Source organism: Copadichromis virginalis, linkage group LG12 (assembly GCF_057382275.1).
Source record: "Copadichromis virginalis isolate Kocher_CV1m ecotype Utaka linkage group LG12, C_Virginalis_male_GT1.1, whole genome shotgun sequence".
Lineage (NCBI taxonomy): Eukaryota > Metazoa > Chordata > Actinopteri > Cichliformes > Cichlidae > Copadichromis > Copadichromis virginalis.
The window spans coordinates 17,085,622-17,104,582 of NC_140629.1; the positions used below are offsets into that span (position 1 = coordinate 17,085,622).

General features: G+C 39.1%; 2 protein-coding genes across 3 annotated transcripts in view; one reads left to right on the plus strand and one right to left on the minus strand.

The window, feature by feature from the left end:
- The window catches only part of antxr1a (ANTXR cell adhesion molecule 1a), a 28,231-nt gene extending 16,790 nt beyond the window's left edge, over nt 1-11,441 (minus strand). For both annotated transcript variants that reach the window (XR_014923331.1, XM_085475034.1), the window contains exons 1-9: nt 10,935-11,441; nt 8,373-8,444; nt 8,208-8,279; nt 7,597-7,678; nt 7,396-7,429; nt 6,490-6,569; nt 5,783-5,851; nt 5,199-5,279; nt 916-976 (exon numbers count right to left, since the gene is read on the minus strand). Coding sequence is in view for 1 of the 2 variants with exons in the window: in XM_085475034.1 (XP_085331160.1) it covers nt 916-976; nt 5,199-5,279; nt 5,783-5,851; nt 6,490-6,569; nt 7,396-7,429; nt 7,597-7,678; nt 8,208-8,279; nt 8,373-8,444; nt 10,935-11,092 (709 nt within the window). In the remaining variant the exon portion in view is untranslated. The remainder of the gene's footprint in view (nt 1-915; nt 977-5,198; nt 5,280-5,782; nt 5,852-6,489; nt 6,570-7,395; nt 7,430-7,596; nt 7,679-8,207; nt 8,280-8,372; nt 8,445-10,934) is intronic.
- A 1,302-nt stretch (nt 11,442-12,743) lies between these two features.
- msmbl (microseminoprotein, beta-like) lies at nt 12,744-14,557 on the plus strand. The gene is made up of 4 exons (XM_085475039.1): nt 12,744-12,828; nt 12,990-13,071; nt 13,173-13,278; nt 13,381-14,557. The coding sequence occupies exons 1-4, from the start codon at nt 12,826-12,828 to the stop codon at nt 13,508-13,510; spliced, it is 321 nt and encodes a 106-aa protein (XP_085331165.1). The 5' UTR covers nt 12,744-12,825; the 3' UTR covers nt 13,511-14,557.
- The last annotated feature ends 4,404 nt before the right edge of the window (nt 14,558-18,961 follow it).

The window sequence follows — 18,961 nt, forward strand, 5'->3', positions numbered from 1 at the left end:
TGTGGATTCCCCTCAGATGAGAGGAAAATGGCGTTCAGGAAGATCCAAGAATTCAATTAACTGGAAACTACACGACAAAAACCTTTTTCACTATCCCAGTAAAGGGAGTTTCACATCGCCAATAGATTTAGAGGGTGCTGACCAAGAAATGTTTGGAGTTGTAAACGTGAGACTTTCAAGACAACTAAACCAGCTGTCAAGCATGGTAGTGGTAGCATCATGCTCTGGGGCTGTTTGCTGCCAGTGGTACTGATGAACAAAATAGATGGTAAAATGAAGGAGGATTACCTCCAAAATTCTTTGACACATTTTTTCCCCCAATAGGACAATGATCCCAAACAAATATCCCTAACATTAAGCTTCTTGAATGTCCTTCCCCAAGTTCTGATGTCAACCCGATTGAAAAATTATGAACCAGGTCTGTGCCGGGAAACCAACAGATTTAAATGAAATCTACCAAGTCTGCCAAGAAGAGTGGTAAAATATCCAGCCAGAATTATTCCAGAAACTCATTGATGGCTATCAAAAGTGTCTTGCCAGATACACTTTGGGACATTTAATCAAATATTAGTGTTGGCGTATGTAAATGAGGCTTTATGCATATTTGTGACCCTGAAAAAAATCAAACACCCAATTCTTGTTTTGTTTTGAAATTCATTAAAGACGTAAGCCGTACAATTATTACACTCTGGAAAAAGAAGACTTCATTAAAAGCTCTCAACTGATAGATTTCGATTCATGATATCCATGCCCATGATGACTGCTTGAAAGCTTCTGATACAACTATACCATCCTAGAAGGTAAATGCACTCTAGGAAACGACTTTTCAGCATACTCAAATTCATTCACCATCTTAAGAAAATCCTAATATTATAATGAGTGGCCTGAGGAAGGTGAACTAGAATAAAGTTTTACCTCCTGCACAGATACTGGATGGTTCTGCTGCCAGGATCTCGATACAGGACTTCTTGAGGATCTGAGGGACACATTGAGATAAGCACTGTGGTTTTCCTGCTGTCCATCTTTCTCTCGTGGTCATCTATTTCTTTCCATTTTGAATGGCCACTTTGAGCCAAGTCCACTTTTATGTCCTTATTAAATAAACTTTTGCTCCCATTTACATCCTGCAGATGTACAGTATTATCAGTGTTGGGGAGTAACGGAATACATGTACTGCCGTTACGCAATTAAAATACAAAATATGAGTAACTGTATTCCGTTACAGTTACCGTTTAAAAAGGTGGTATTTAGAATACAGTTACTTTGTTGAAATAAATGGATTACACAGCGGTATTTTCCTGTTTCATATCGCGGGTCAGGACCAATGTTCCCTCTAAGCTGCACACGTGCGCAATTGCGCACTGCTGACACGGTCTCTGCGCACAGAAAATCTGCGTTGCGCACAAAAAATCTAACCTGAATTGAAATTAAAATGAATACTTTAACAATTCTGTTTTGCAGTGTTAGTCAGTAAGTGACTGGCTGCTCCCATATGGGATTAGAACGATGCCACCTTATCCCATAGTCCAGCCAATAATGCGATTCACATTCGCACATACGCAGCTAATCAACGTCGTTGACAGGCTAACATACTACACAGGTCAATGACTAGATTTTTTTTTTACATTTTCATTGTAAATGGGCTAGAGCAGTTAATTAAAAGTAGTCTAACATAAATGTAAACTCTGGCGTGACCACAGTGGACACGTCTAATGTTGCTCACAGTGGTCCAAGGGATCGCTCAGGGAGTTTGTGTGTTCGCTCAGACACGTGAAAAATTAGAGGGAACATTGGTCAGGACTGTTTGGGTTTTGTTTGACAGCTATGTTCCAGGCGCAGCATTATGGTTGCCATGGTTAAAGGGTGACGCGCGCTCTCTCTGCGACTATGTGTTTCCTGGGTGAGAGAGCCCCTTTTTGTTGTTGTTGTTGTTGTTGTGCTAAGCTAATAGGCAGAATGCTACAGTCATAGCCCTAAAGAATGTAGCCTCATGGGCAGTGTAGTCCGTGCTGCAGGGAGAATGGACTGCCATTCCTGTTATATGTCTGTGAGCGCAAGGAGGGAGAAAAAGGAGAGTGGAAAAGTACGAGTTGTCATAGAGCAGAAACAGGAGCTGGAAGCATGTAAATATAATAATAACCACTGCAGCCAAATAGAGTGCCTGACGAGCCCAGTTGTAAGTAAGCTATTAAGACTCGACTGTACACCATGTTGGTGTTTTCCTCCAAAACAATAAGTTCCGTTGGAGCAGCCTTTCAACGCCTCTCTGTCTCAAACTTGACCCAGACAACAAAGTAAAGCTAGGTTTCAGCTATGAGCCCGACACGGAACCCGACGTATTAGCCAGAGGTCCCTTTACTACGGTTCGGAGCCGTGGACCTCCAACAATAGTAATAAATCACACAGCAATAGTACATTCATGTAGTTGTAAAAAGCATGATACTATATTAAGTAATGCAAAGTATTCAGAATACGTTACTGTCATTGAGTAACATAACGGAATACGTTACAAAATACATTTTGGGGCATGTATTCTGTAATCTGTAGTGGAATACATTTTAAAAGTAACCTTCCCAACACTGAGTATTATATATATATATATATATTTGTTGCTCTCCAGTAGAGCTGGGCGATATGAGATTTTTTCATATCACGATATGTTTTTTTCATTTCAGGCGATAACGATATCTATCACGATATAAGCCAAATAACTATATTTGTAAGATTTAAATGTGCCGTTGCTCACAAGTAAAATGTGAAATATTTCTATTTCTATGCTGTGGTGTGCTGGGGGAGCAGCACAGCAAAGAAGGACTCATCCAGGCTGGAGAAACTGATCAGGAGGGCTAGCTCTGTGGTCGGCATGAAGCTGGACACTCTGGTGACAGTGGCAGAGAAAAGGACATTAAAGAAACTGATGGACATTATGGACAATGCCAGGCATCCTCTGCACACGGCCATAAACAATCAGAAGAGTCTGTTCAGTGACAGGTTGCTTCTCCCAAAGACAAGAACTAACAGACTTAAAAACTCCTTTGTCCCACACGCCATCAGACTGTTTAACTCCTCTCTGGTGGGGAGAGGGAGGGGAAACAGGAGGACAAAGGAGGGAACAACTAAGCTGTAGTGCCTCTTCACCTCACTGTACAATACCTTTTGTGCAATACTTTTGTAAATAGTCAACGGTGCAATAGACTCAATACTTGAAATGTGCAATTCACTTGTATTTTTATTTTTATTCCTATTTATTCTATTTATCCCCTTCGTATATTTTATTTATATTGTCTCTGTATTTATATATATGTGTGTGTGTATAACTCTGTAACTTCTGTCGGTGCTGTGCTTTTTTGGAAATCGAATTTCCCAGAGGAACCCACCCGAGGGATTAATAAAGTTCTATCTTATCTTATCTTATCTTAAATAATCAGCAGCTTGTTTTTATTTAAATATTTATTTCCCATAATAAGTTCAACAGGGTAGATATACTTAAGGAACATGAGACTTTTTCAGATAAATAAAGGCAAATATTGCAAACTACACAAAAGGCAGCCGCTAAAGCGTTTAAGTTTCAAAATAAGACAAACGAAACAGACTAAATTGTCAATTCCACTTAGAAACAAAATATTAATTCTAAAAATAAATCTTAGTTTGTTTTACAGAAGAACAGACAAAACTGACTAACTTTTGTCAATATCAAATAAACTGAGAACTAAAAGGAAATTCTCAATCTCTCCTTGTTGTATAGCTGAGCTTTTCAAACAGTTTTAACAGTTACTTTAGTCTGACAAAAGCCGAATGACGAATTAGCGCTTCCAGTCAGAGACTGAGGCTACGTCCACACGTACACGGGTATTTTTGAAAACGGAGATTTTCCATTTTCGTTTTAAAAAATAATCCCGTCCACACATAAAGGGAGAAATGAAGGAAAACGCTGCTATGAACATGCCAAAGCAGCAGGTGGCGCTAGATTCCTAACCGTGCCTAAATGTTGGCCAATCAGAAGTCTAGAAGCCTCGGTGGGAAAAAGTAAACAAAGCTGGGGCATAGAAGCAGAACCGAGTCGTATGTGTGGAGGGACAGTAACTGTGTGTATATGTAAGCATTTAAACACTGCAGAGAGTAGAATTAACAGTATTGTAGAAATTCATTTCACCGAAACAATAACGTGGCGCACAGTGTGACGCATGCACCAGTTTATTGTATTTCCAGACTTGCTTTCGGCACAATTTACAGTGCACGCTACTCTATTTTTGTCAGACTTGAAATAGCCGAAATACCTTCACACTACGGAACTTCTTTGGCTCTTCCGTTTGACAATCTCTCCGGCATTGGAACCATCGTCTGTTTTCTCTTCGGTCACGCTCGGTTGATTTTTCTAGTCGGCACACTCATTTCCTCCATTACGCGCTGGCTCCATTACCCGCTGGCTGCTTCCCAAACAAACACACGTGCGGCTTGGCACTTGTGCTGTACGTAACAAGTCACGCGACGTGACGCTGCGGCCGTGACGCTGCGGCTCTGCGCTACTTAATTTGGATTGGCTGACCTTTTTTTTTTTTTTTTTTTGAGGACAAGAGCGGCGAGGTCTATCGCGATAGCTTAATTTCTCTATCGAGTAAAAGTTATATCGCGATACATATCGTTATCGTTCTATCGCCCAGCTCTACTCTCCAGGAACATACTCTCTTTAACCCTGAACATCAAGAGGACGATTCATGATCAACTGCCCCTTTCACATGAGTGAGAAGTAGCTGCTTTCAACTTGCCATTAATCTGCTCCAGATGTAATTCAGCTGTCTGGCCCTTATTTCTGCTCAACAAATCCCATATCCCAGTGACATCAGCACATTCACAGCAAACTAATTCAAATTTTTCATCCTAGCATTCAAATGGAAAACACTGAGGTCAATCTTAAGAGATACAGGACATACTTTGTGTTTATCAGTCACACTAATCAAAAGAAGGAAAGTCACAGCAGGTTTTCCTGGAATTCTGTCTCTGTCCAGAAGGACTCGTTTCCTGATATTTGATCAACATGTTTATGGATTAAAGGGGAGGTCAAGGGAGAGATTATATAAAGCCTATTAAAGCAAGAAGATCTCCGTTGACTTTTCCTGTGTCTGAAAGTCCTGATCATAACACGTCACACGGATGCCGAGCGTCTGTCTGATGTAAACATGTAGAACTGAAATGCTTACTGAATCGATGACTCCTTGCAGAGCCTCAAATCCATCATTTACAGGGAAGACGTGGTCTTTACTATCAGCAATGTTTGCCAGCTAGAGAGAAAACAAATTACTGTAATCAAAAGAGACAAGTGGCACACTTATTCATCCAAGATTTCCATTCAGACATTGTCCAGTGGCATAACAAAATTACACAACTTCCTTAAAATAAAACAGCTTCAACGACAAACAAAGGAGGCGGGGGGAAAGTCCTCTTCACTTGGCATGTTGCAGTGATTAGGAAACCAAGCCTTTGGATAAAGCTGCATAAGTTAAAACATATTTCATGTCTTTGCTGGAGTACTTAACTCACTTGAATATGTTTGCTTCAGCTGTCCATGAACAGAGACAGTGACACGGGGTTTAAATTACTTACAGTTATGACTTCATGTGATGTCAAGCACTTAACTCTTTAAAAACGCTAGTTTCAGGATTTTCAAAATAAGGTTTGGATTTCCAGAGCTTAAATTTTTACAGCAGTGCTATCCATTTCTCTCTCAAGTTCAGGTGCCATAAGCCAGTAAGGTTCAGACTAAAACTTAAAAGCATACACACACCTGTGTCTCATTGAAGTCCTTCACCCCCACGCAGTAAACCGAGGCACCCAGACTTCGGGAGCGGTTGGCCTGTCAAGTACACACACAGATTTACAGCAAAAACAGGAAGACCTGGCTTCAATTACACCTCTGCATTTCACAACACCATCCACAACAAACCCAAAAAAGGCTTGTTTTTATCTGGCACTTGGAAAAACTCTTTAAAAGAAGCCAGGCACCATCATAGTTCCACTTAATAATATTAATCACGCATGATGTAACATTCGAAACGTCCCTCAGATGCCACAAAACCAGACAGAACACATAAGTCAAATTTCCAGTTAATATGTTTTTGGTGTTGACATCGAGAAACAACCTAAGACCTCCCACAGCTTCCAGGAGGAACATTTCCAGGAACACCATCCCCAATGTCAACATGTGTCTGAAGCAACTAAAAGCTGATTAAAGCCTGTGGCTTTCACACGCCTTCGCCTGCAAAGTCTGAATGATCAGAGGAGCAGCTGAATTATTAGAGGCCAGAGCAGATGCGAATGCGAGCTCTGATGTATGAATCCGGGGAAGGCTCTGGCCCCGCTGTCTGACTAAAAGATGAGGATCAAAGTGGTGATGTACAGAATGGCAGTGTTTGATCTGGTCCCACATATGTTTAATCGTTTACATATTTCACCTGGTTGTGAAACACGTGTGACCTATTTTTTTCCTCTCACCTCCCTCTCAGCGTAGAAGAAAAGATCTTCGTGTAACTCTCCGTCCGTCAGAGCTATGATAACACTGGCAGTGCGATAACCTGTGAGCAAAAAGAATACAATCACCCCTGCTGCAGTTTTACTGGCCTAGCAAATGAAATACTCTAGCTACATACTTCAGATATACAAAGTCAGATATACAAACTAACATGATATTTGGCATCCTCCATATATAATTCCCTATATGCCTGTATGTTGTATCGTTAACATGACCCCACTCTACATCCCCACAAAGTTTGATCAGAATTCATCCAAAAATTTCCAAGCTATCGTGTTTACAGGCATAATGACACAAACGCATGCACGCGCTACCAAAACGTCGCCCACCTTGACTGAGCTAACAGAACACTGTTTGTAGTTACATGATCTAAACCTTAATTGTTGTAATTGCATATCTCATTCAGTCTAAATCAAATCACATGCATCTAAAGGCCTCCTAAAGGTGACCTCAAGTCAACGAGCAAATGTAAACCATAACTAAAGCCACGACTGTTGGCTCTTTCCGAGGCTTACACTGAAGGTTACCTCTTCCCCTGAGCTCTCAGCAATAATTGTGTTCTTCTTTGTCAAGTTGTTTATTGTGACTAGTTTATAGGCCTGGACCAGTAACAGCATCATTAAAGCACACACACACACACACACAAGGACAAAAACGGCAATTTCATGTGGGAGCATCACATAACAGTGTTTTTTTGCTCAGACTCTAATTATCTTGTGACCCCTTTGACCTCCTGTCCCTAAAGTCGGCAACATCCATTTGAGTTCAGTAAAGCACAGAAACAGACAAAACTTTCATCCATTCACAGGTTTTGGTAAAAATTACACTTGAAAAATCTGCAGCGCACTATAAGGAGGAATAAAACACACCTTCTATGTTTCCGTGGTATATCTGCTCACTGGCCTGCGAACAATAAAAGAAAAGATCAATTAAACACGCGTAAGCCCAGTAGAATGCAAGGAATGAGGGAACTCCTTGTGTCTCTAACATTTCAGTCATCTAGTGCTCTGAACTGCGCGGTGACTGTGCTGCAGCTGAAGCAGGAGGTGCCAGCTTGAAGGTCCACTCACCCTCATGATGCCCAGATGCATGAAAGTGTCTCCTCCTGGTCGAACCAACTCAAGCTCCTCCAGTCCTTTGCGAATGCGTTCCCTGAGCGGACACGCAGAAGACAAGGGAATATCTAATCTAACTGAAATATTTATTTTGTCAGATTCATTTCTGAACATGGTTTTGCATAAAAACCAGATACTTTAGGGCGTGGCGACAGGATAATAGCTTCCATAAGGGCAGCATTTTGAGAAAATGCAAGCAATGTGTAACAGATGAATAAACTGGAATGGTATTGGTGTGTGTTGGCCTGAGACACTTTTGCACAGACAGACAGGAAATGAGCCTTTTGTAGAGTAAGATCTACAGGAAGCACTGAAACATTAAAAGATTGGATACATAAACTGTCCGCATCGTGTCAAACACCACATGATTAAGTATTTATGCAGACTCTGCAGAGCAAAGGAAAGTATCTGTCTGGAATCTCTTCTTGGTCATAAAAATCATAAGCGCATAACTGTATGTGACCTCAGTCCAGATCTGGTATTACGCTCATTCCTTTCAGCTGGATGGCAGAAAATTAAAGGATTAGGACCAGTTTTTGTTTTTGTGGAGGAGGAGCTGCACCCACCTGTCTTCTGTGAGCCTCATTAAGATCTGTCCCTCAGTGGAGAACACAATGAAGGACATCCGCAACTGTGGGCTGGAGAAAAGACAGGAGAAAACATTCATCTGTCATCATTTCTTGTTACAAACTTTCCCACAGATTCTTGTTACAACACTTTTATTTCTTTACCTTATGAACTTCTGAGCTAAATTTTCAACAAAGTGATAGATTTCAGTCCAGTGATGCTGCACGCTCCCAGATCTGACAAGAAAAAGATCAAATTAATATGATGATGTGTTATTTAAAATCGCAGCTGTGCATCTAAACTACATGACCTCTCCTCTGGCAGTAGCCCAAGGCAATAATTTAAAACAAAACAAAAAAAACCCTAGCACTTTCAGACAGGTGCAAGACCAAGTCTTAAAAAGACCCCAAAGCACCTGAAATTATACCACCATGTCTTTTGAGTCTTTTGTATGTTGTTTTGTCTCCATAAAAAATTAACTTTATGTCTGTTTTAATCTTTGTATGTCACTGTGAATTATGGTTCGTGGTCTCTCTTCTGTTGTTTGTGTCTCTTTCGGGTAACTGCGGTCATGTTTTTGAAGCTGTGCATCTGTTTGTATTTGTGTCTCTTTCTGTAGCCACCGCCCCTGACATTGGGGGCCCTTGTGTCTGTGCCCAGGGGGGAAGGAGTGCTTACAAAGAAAACAGCTGACTTGAAAGAGCCTGCAGAATAAATGCTTTGGAGAGCCTGGTGAACTTACTCTACGAAGTAGTAATGATCTTCAAATTTCTAAAATCCTCTTTGTGCACCTGTAGTTACTTTAGTCTTACAGTCATCAAAATACACTCACAATAAGGCTTCGTTAACCCTGCTGCATAATAACAGCTGATCAGTGTTTCTGTTTAATCATCTTGAACTTTGTTCTCTCTTTACTGTCACAGTTTTTACTTACTTGTCAGGAAATAAAAATCAGGAGATCAGGGAGGGATTAAATGATTTAGCAGAGAAGCTGTTTTGTATAGTTATCTCATTATTCAATTATCTGTATCAATATCAGTACACAGCTACAGTTTTTTTGGCTGATAACGCCGACATTTTGTGAGCCTAGATGTCTTTTGAATGTGTCACTGCTGATTTTTATCACGGCTTTCAGTGAAATTGTGTTTTCATAACACACGTATTTTTCCATTGTCACCATGACACAAGTCCCAGCACAAACATCTGAGCCAACAGGCTGAAACACTGGAACATCTGGACCAAGTGGAGAAAGGCAGCGCAGACATCGGGAAAAGAGAGAAGAGGAGAAGAGAGATCAGGCAGATACTGTGAGAAGACAGTGAGGGCAGGTGGAGGACATCGCAGCTAAGAGGCAAAGTGAAGTCCCACCTGGAGAGGAGACAGAAATTTAAAGGAACAGCTAATGCCCGACAACAAATACTGCCAGGGTGCACCTGTAAACCTGTGTCTTTGAAACATGGCTAATGCAAACAGTTGCTCACTCCTGCATAAGTGCCTGATTTTTCCTCTAAGAAATAGCAGCATGTGCCTGGACTTGGCACTGAGAAGTACTGTAGGACAACTGGAAAATCTCTCTCTGCCTCTGCATGTAGAGACTCTCTAAACAATGGAGCTACAGAAAAATCCACCAATTAAAAACTCCAAATAAAAAAAGAGTGGTTTAATGAGTTGGATCTTTTTTTTTTCTTGGCCTAGTTGGCCAAGAAGTTTGGCATGTGGTGATATTATAATAAAAACAAGTCGTTTGAAACCAGGATTTAAAAATACAAATGTCAGAAGGTAAGTACTCTGCTATAGTCCAAAGGCAACTCCCTGAGCAATTTAAGCATCGGTTCTAGAGAGGCTATGTGCTGATTTACCTTAAATATTATTAGTTATTACCCTAAAAGGATTAGTTGGGAAAATTCTAAATTTGCAGAGCATCAAAATTCAGGTTTAACTTATCAATGTATCATGTGCTGCCTGCAGAAACCTGCAAAATGAAAAGAGTCCACGACATGCCCCCTCCAAAAGACTGTCAACTGTAATTGTGATAGATTATTGTGGGAGGTTCGTGCCACTTTGCAGATTTGTACAGCTGTCTTTGCTGCACTGCTGAATGAAAAACAAAGATAACTCAAACTGAGCTTAGATAAACAGGGAAATGGATTCTAAATCATGACCTGTGTCCAAATAACTTTATCACAATGACTCCCTAAGATACACAGAATTTGAAAATCTGAGAATATGAAGAAACATAATTATCAAGACAAGCTTTTCACTGGCTAATGAGGTACGTATGTACACCAAACACAGCACTGTGACTGCAGCTGACAGTTAAATGGAGCAACAATCACAATAATGAAAACATTGCATCATTAACCCATTTTCCTGCATTGCATGACGCCAGACTCATAATGATACCAAATGGGATGATGACATCATAAAAACACTTGGCAAAACCATGATTTTATTGCTGCAGGGGACACAAAAAGCACAATTCTTTTATGCATAAAGTAAATATGCATTTTAAACTTCGTGCATAAGTATGATTTCATAACAATGCATAAAATGTTTAGCTAGAGAACTGTCTTAAGTTTTCAGGGTAGGAAGAAACTTTAGTGGAGGTAGAAACAAAGACAGACACCAAATTGTTTCGTCAACAAACGCTTCTTCCTAGATTTTTTAAAAAAATCATGAACTCAGTTATCGATAGAAAATCAGGTAATGTCTGTCAGTTCACTCACTTATCCAAAACAAAGTAGAGATCAAAGCCTCCAAAGCACGAGGATGACTGAGGTTGCCTCCTGTCCTGATTCGGTCCAGCATTACCAGCAGTAAGAACGACCAGCGCAGTCCCAAACACCACTGGCAACCAGGAGCTTCTCTTCCAGCACAAAGGCATTATTCCAGAAAAAAAACCAAAAGTCTCATAAACATCAGATGATGAAGGAAACCAGCATCGGTTATTTTCAAAGTTTTAATCCTCCTGCAGAAACTTCTTTCAGTTCTGCACGGATCCTTGAAGTGTAAAAAGCAATGATCCAATAGAGAGCAGCGAGCTTAACTCAGAGGGTGAAGAGGAGGAGAGAGACAAAGCACGAGTGCTATGGAGCTCACTGTTGTTGGGACCCTCTCATCAGTGGTTCCAACACAGTATTATGTAGAGATGAGAAGAGCCCCATGCACCCTCCCACTGATATTTGCTGTTTTTGTAAAGGGCAAGGCCATCCAGCAGAAAGATCCACAAACCCTAGAAGTCTAACTCTTTTCATCTCTCTCTCTCTTCCTTTCTAGAATATGATGCGAAGAACACAATGCAGAGCAAATACTGGAGTCTGCTGCCCTATCACACCATCTAGTGGTGATCAGTGACTGCCTTTATATAATTCACCCTTTATAAAGAGACCACAAATATTGTGGAATCAGTTCATGGTGTCTGATTCCTTGTGTGCTGGAACGTATTACACACGAAAACCAGGAGCTGCAGAAACCCAATAATGCTGAAGACACATGCAAAGAATTTATCTTGGTTTCATGATGCAAAGAGAAAGTTACTGTCACATGTGATCATGTGAACAACAAGAAAGAAAGATAACATTAAGGAGAAGAAGTAAAACTAGCAACACATTTAGGTGACATCTGCATAACTGTGAAGACCGTGTAGACCAATTTCTGATTTCCATAAACAAAGTTCATTCATCAAACTTGAAGAGATAGTTACCGTGACAGTAGATTAGATGTTGCTAATGGCTTATGCATGAAGACACGAAGACTGTTGCCGTTGTTGCTGAATGCTGACCCCTTGTGGGCTCCAAAACATCAGTGAGCTGCACAGATGTTACCTACACACTACTAACTTTTACTTACCCCAACTGAATCACAACCTTTTGGATGTCTGTGTCACATTGGAAGCCATTACAAATACACCAAAGGACCAACATTGATGGTAACAGTTAGCTTTAACTTCACTTGAGATTCTTGAGTTTAGACATTTGAAATCCATAATTCCACTCAAGTGATCTAAAGAATATGAGCTTTCAGTATTCATCCAGAATTTTTTTTGTTACTTTAAATTTTCTTTTGTCATTAATCAGCTTTTTCTTATGTACATTTAAAGATGTTCAGCTATTTCCAACTTTAAAACTTCTTCTTTTCAGCTTTCAACAGTTCTGCACTTTGGCTTTCAGGACAATGATTTGGTGTATTTCAGCTCATTTAACATTTTTTTTCATCTGATTAGAAATATTGACAAACTATATCCAATGCAGCCTAGATATAAACCTTTGCTTCACAGACCGTGAATTACATATTTTTCCCCCTGAATCTCAATTGTTTTGTTTGTGTTGTATTTTGCTATACTACCATATTCAGTTGCAGACTACATCTCATTGTTCCACTGCAACAGGTATGACTTACTTTTATCTCTAAATTCAACCGGCTTACAGCCACTTATCATTAGAGAATACTGACATTTGAGTTGAAGCTGTCTTTACGTCACATTTATATGGCAAAACCACCAGTTGTTTACTTCCAAAGGTCATTGTACATGCAGTTGTTAAAAGGAAAGCGCCCTGCATTAGAAACACAATATTCACTCTTCAAAACTCTTCAGATCTGACAAATCAGACTTCCACAATGGTGAGTTTTATTTTTGCCAGTTCAGAAGAAACTCAGTTAATGGCTGATTTTGACAGGCTAAAGTAATGACAACATTATTATCAAGTGTGATGTTTACTGGTAATTAAATATACATAAGTACTTTGATGGTGCCTAATCAAACTGCAATTTTCCCCCCAAAGAAATACTTGGCTCTGGCTCTGCTGCTGTGCGCTCTGCTGTCACTGACAAATAGTCAGTGCTTTGTTAAGCCTCAGACATATGGTGAGAAAAAAGGAATAATACATACTGAAAGACATAAAGTATATTCTTTGTGCACACACATAAACATTGAAAAATGTTCATGATCTTTTTTTCACTCATAGGTATGACCCATTGTAAGGATGATATGGATGAGACATGGCATGCAGTGGGATCTAAATGGAGAAACAGTAAATGCTGGGACTGTACTTGCCAAGGATGCTGTGCTGCGTAAGTACATTTATTACTGTTATTTAAGTGGAGGAAAACATTAGTCATCTCGACTTTACATAATACACTGTTAACTGTGTTAACTTTACTTTATTGTCACAGGTATGCCACCCCACGACAGTTCCCCGACGACTGTGTGTCAGTGTTTGACTCAAAGAGATGTGAATATGTAGTGCACAAGAGAGATAACCCAACAGAACTATGCCCAATTTTTGCTGCAACGGGAAAGTGATTCAATCAATATTTAGACTCTTGAATAAAAATCCATAAATATGTCTTTGGTGAGTACCACTGAATGCAAAAACAACTAAATGAAATTATTAAAAGAAAAATGTTGGTGGTGATTCTTTTTATTTAGTCATGACTGCTATCGCCTGTCTGAGTTTGTCTTATACCCACTTCTTCAACAACTCTCTGACACTTTTTTTGACTCAGCTATCCCAACTTCCATTTCCACCCCAGCTCCAAAGTCCAAGACAGAGATCTCTCACTCTGTCACCAAATACACCATCCCTTCAGCTATGAGATGAGATGTCTCATGAAGCTCTGATTTATTTGTTCTTGGTGTTTATCTTCAGTCCCAGTTAGTTTATTCAAACACATATTAAGCTACACTGTCAGCTTGCTATAATGCGGAAAATGGGATTAAGACATTTTCACCCAATCTGAGTACTCAGTGTCATGGTTCTGGGTCTCTGACCCTGTGTGGAGAGGTTGTTGGACTTCGAGGCTTTATTTATTTGTATTATCTCTTTGTTTTGTGGTTTGGTTGGGGTTTTACATTTAGTGTATTTAGTTCTCTTCCTTTAGTTTATTCCTCCCTCAGTGTTTATCCTTTCTTGTCTAGGCTAATGTATTGTAATTGTGTTCATGCAGATGTCTGTGCGTCTCTTCAATTATCACTTTTCTTGCCTCCTCCGTGTTGCGTGGTGAAGTCTCTGTCTAAGTGTTCAGTGTTTTCATGTTTTAATTACTTCCTGTCTTATTTTGATAGTCCCTCACTGGAAACAAAACATACCTGTAATAGTAAAGCACAGTGACAACTCATCATGTGATATCAGAACTGAATATCTATTTACCTTGAAGAAAGAACTAAATCATTTTCCAAAAAATGCTGCCTGACCTTTGAAATTAAACACAAGGGAGGGGTGGTCTATCCTACTGCCCGTAACTTCCAGTAAGCTTGTACGCTTGCATGCAAACTGTGTTTGTTTAAACTTGGCATATCAAGTTATTTCTCAGATTTAAAAGAAATAAAGAAGATCTGAATATTTGTTGATTTGACTGTTTAACTAATTCTTAAAATGAGTACAAACTAATAGAAAAACGACTTTCTCGAGCACCAATTTTGGTTGTTTGCTTTTTGAGACATTTTGACCTCTTCCACATGTATGTAGCGAATCTTCCCATCTACATCTACATCCAAAGGTGTTTAAAAGGAACAGTCAATTGTTGCTCAGACTGTTGCTTTTCAGCTCTATCAAATCTGACTTCCAGGATGGTGAGTTTCATTTTTGTTATAGTTAACAGTTGTTTTGTACATTTCTGACAGGCTAAAATTATATAAATTATGGCAATAAGCAGCAATTTTATAAAACTTAATGTTTACTGGTAATTAAATGTACAGAAGTAATTACTTAGATGGTGCCTAATCAAACTGCAATGTTTGCTTTCCTCTGAAGAAATATTTGGCTCTGCCGCTGTGCGCTCTGCTGTCACTGACAAATAGTGAGTGCATCAACAAAAAAATTAGAACCTGGTAAGAAAAAAACAGAAATAACAGACAGAGATAAACATACACTCACATTTTTTTAGTTCAATAGGAACTGTGCCAGAATAATATCTATCTATCTATCAACCCATTGTAAGGATGACAATAACAATTGGCATGTAGTGGGATCTAGATGGAGAGCTAATTGTTGGGACTGTACTTGCATGTTGCCGTGCCTGAGTGTTCACATTAAATTACTGGTATTTAAATAGATGGAAAAATCAATTATATTTGACTTTACATGATGCACTGTTAACTGTGTGTCTTTTGCGTTATCACAGGTGTGCCACCCCACAACGGTTCCCTGATGACTGTGTGTCAGTGTTTGACCCAGAGGCATGTGAATATGTAGTGCATAAGAAAGACGAACCAACAATACGGTGTCCAGTTTTTAGTGCAGTATTGAAGTGATTTGTTTTTTATGGCGTTCTGGAAGTCTGAAGATGGGTGTTTCATATAAATGATGCCTTTCATATCACTTTCGTGCCATTTTTCAAAATGCCTGTTAGTCGTTTTAGATTCTTGAACAAGAATTCATATGAAACCAACTCTCAGTCACTTTTTCAGCTCAGGCATCTCAACCTTCAGTTCCACAGGCAGAGATCTGGCAATCTGTCACTCACCAAATAACAGACGTGGGAATTATTAAAGGAAAAACACATCATTATTATACTTTGGGAGACTTTTCAAGTACCTTTGCTTTACTTGAGTATTTATTAGTTAATATTTCTGAGTATTAATAGTATTATTATTTATTCTGAAAACTTTTCACTTATATTCCCTACATTTTTACACAAATATCTCTACTTTCTATTGCTGTATATGTATCTGTATATGATGTGAAGTTATGGGTTTTTTTCTGGTTTAAAGATTTTTTTAAAAGTATAAACAGCACACCTGGCAATATGTTGTTTAATTCATCTGCCGAATCCCACTTTAACCCCTGACTATACTCACTTTTCTGTTTACGTGTGGAGGCAAAGTCACCTTCTAAAATTTAGGCAACTTAAAATAGAGGGTTTTTTTTAAGTTTTTAGTTTTCTTTGTTTGTGTTCAAGGTGATTTAATGCATTAGAATTAGAAATTCAATTGAACTAGAGTTCTAATACAATTCTAATATTGTGTTATATTGAATAGCATGAAGTCCTTTGCACAGATGGAAATGCCCAACAAAGAGCTGCTTTTAATGTATTATTTTGAGATTTCAGAGCCTGTACTTTTTCAGTTTTACTTGAGTAAGAAGTTGAATCAGTATTTGAGCTTTTTGAGCATTTTTTAATTATGTAGCTGTACTTCTACTTAAAAAAGAATGTCTGTACCTTTGCCAACTCTAACCCAGCAGGGATCAGATAATAGTAGACTAAGCTGCTTCACACTTGGTGGGTGTTTTACGGATGCAAAAGAAATTCCAGCATCGAGGGGATGAAGTTGCTTGGAGCAGTAGTTCTCGTAACTTGTGCGCGTGTGTGGTGAAGTTTTAATATTAAAACATTATTAGAAGAATAGTTAAATTACAACAGAAACTATGTAAAGCTGGTTGTGATGGTCAGAGAGCAAGTAGATGGACATAGTGGTGTCAGCCATTGGTTTTGGACACTGCACACTGATATTATATGAAATACTTTTGAGCTTTTTATATTTTAAACGCGATCTCACCTGGACAGGAGGATAGATTAAGTAATCAAATTACAATTATGAACGTTATAGTTGCAACACAAATAAATATTGCTGTGGCAGTTTTTATAAAGGCATGTCACTGCAGCACACTTTCAGCTCCAAATACAACCAAGCTATGACAGGTTATTGTTAGAAAAGAACAGAAAATTTAACGACATGTGACTTCAGTCTTGTAAAATGTTACACATGATTTTAATTGAAAGCTGTCATCCCTAGTCAGCCTGCTACCAAAACATATTTTCCTCATTGATTTCCTTCCTTTCTGATTTGTTGGTTTTCCCAAATCTTAATCTGAACCCAAAATTATTTTTTTTAAAAATCACCAGGAGCCTCTTGTTTTTGGCAGTTATCCAACCCTTGAGAATACCTTTATTAGTGATATGATCTATGCCTTTATTGTATAATCTATGCCTCAAACCGTCCTTTCTGTAACTTAGACTGAATACAAGTCATAAAACAGACTTGTTACTCAAAATTAGTGACTGAGACCATATCGAGAACATTTATAATGAGGTAAAAAGCAAGGGTCGTTTTCTGTAAACTTTTGTAGGCTTATTAGTATTTTTGCAACTTATTGCTCCATTTTGGCTTTTAAAAAGAATGTAGGTTTAATGCACATTCACACTGGCTTCACGGTGGCCATATAGGGGACACTAAAAATATTGGAGTGGCACACCAAAAACAGAATTTTCATTTTTATTATGCTGTTCTCAAAAATAGGTTCCTTGAAAAATATGACAAAAAAGAGAGACAGAAAAGAATTATATCCATATATTCACTTCCACTTATCCTTTTTCAGGGTCGCACTATCCCAGCTGTTTTAGGGCAAAAGGCAGGGTACACCTTAGCCAGGTCACTAGTCTGTCGCAGGGACACAGACAGCCATTCGCACTCACATTCACACCTATGGACAATTTAGAGTTTCCAATTAACCACTAACTGCAGGTCTTTGGACTATGGGAAGTCCACACAGAAAGACCCCTGATGGTGGAACTGAACTCAGGACCTTCTTGCTTCAACAAGGCTAACCACCTTGCCACCGTGTTGCCCTGTCTAGTTAATTTCCTTTTATTAAAGTTAATATCTCTGAAAACAGGTACATATGAAAACCAAATAATAATAATAATAATAATCTGTTTTAAGCAGGAACAAATAAGTTAATGTTTCAGCTCATTGCAGGGTGTTTTCCTCTCTTTTGTGCTCACTTTTATTAGAATTATTAATTAATTATTACCAACATAGGACAGCCTTGCAAGGCTGTGTCTGGTGGCGGATGTGTCTGGAGCAGATGTGTAAAGTCCAAAGTGGCCCCAGTGTTATAGGAGCATTAAAGCATTATAAAACAACAACCGCCTGCATGGCTGCAATTTGAAACCTGATGTGTGTACACGTAAAAAGAAGAACTCACTTTTGTAGGGAATTGTGAGGTCATGGAGCATGTCAGTTGTTTAACACACAATAGGAACATTTATAGATTTTTTCCTTCCCCTGAAACCGGTTCATTTCTCTTGTATTTAATTAATTGTAGTTTTTACACTGAAACAGTGGCTTTATTATTGGTTTAATGAAAAGCTGAAACGGAACAGGATCCGGTGTTACTGTCACTGTCATCATTCACCGATCTGGAGTTCTGAAAGTGAAAGTCGGTTACTAATTGTATTTTTCTTGTTATTTACAGTTTTTAAAAAAAGAATTTAGCAAGGGATAGGGGGTGTGCAGACGGGTGGCAGGGAAATTCCTTAGAGCAAATCGCATCATTACATTACCTCTTTCAATGATGAGGATGTACACATCCTGGACAGGGGGGATCGCCGGTTTGAGCGGAGTCAAGGAGGCTGTTTACGTGAAAAGGGAAAGACCATCTCTGAATCGAGGAGGGGGCCTACGGGTACATCTTTCACCATCTTGCAATGCTGTGATTGCAGCCATTCCCCAACTCTCTGAGAATAGTACTCATGGCCATTGATCAGTGGTTGTTGATCAATGGTCATGAGAATTTGCATAATCATGATGAAGGAACTGACCTCCCAGCACATTGTTCATTCAGTGGTGCTGATTTCAGTCAATATGCAAATGTACGATAAGATTGGAGAAACCTGCAGTCAGCTGAGACTGAAGAAGTCATTTGGATGAGTGACGAAATGTTTCTCCCACTCAATACGCTATGTCCAGATGAACAGAATCAACCTTTGAAGAATGAAAGTCATGAAATATATATATATATATATATATATA

Coding starts and splice junctions, on each gene's coding strand:
- msmbl (XM_085475039.1), top strand. Junction 13,072..13,172: donor TGTTAAGCCTCAGACATATG/GTGAGAAAAAAG, acceptor TTTCACTCATAG/GTATGACCCATTGTAAGGAT. Junction 13,279..13,380: donor TGCCAAGGATGCTGTGCTGC/GTAAGTACATTT, acceptor TTATTGTCACAG/GTATGCCACCCCACGACAGT.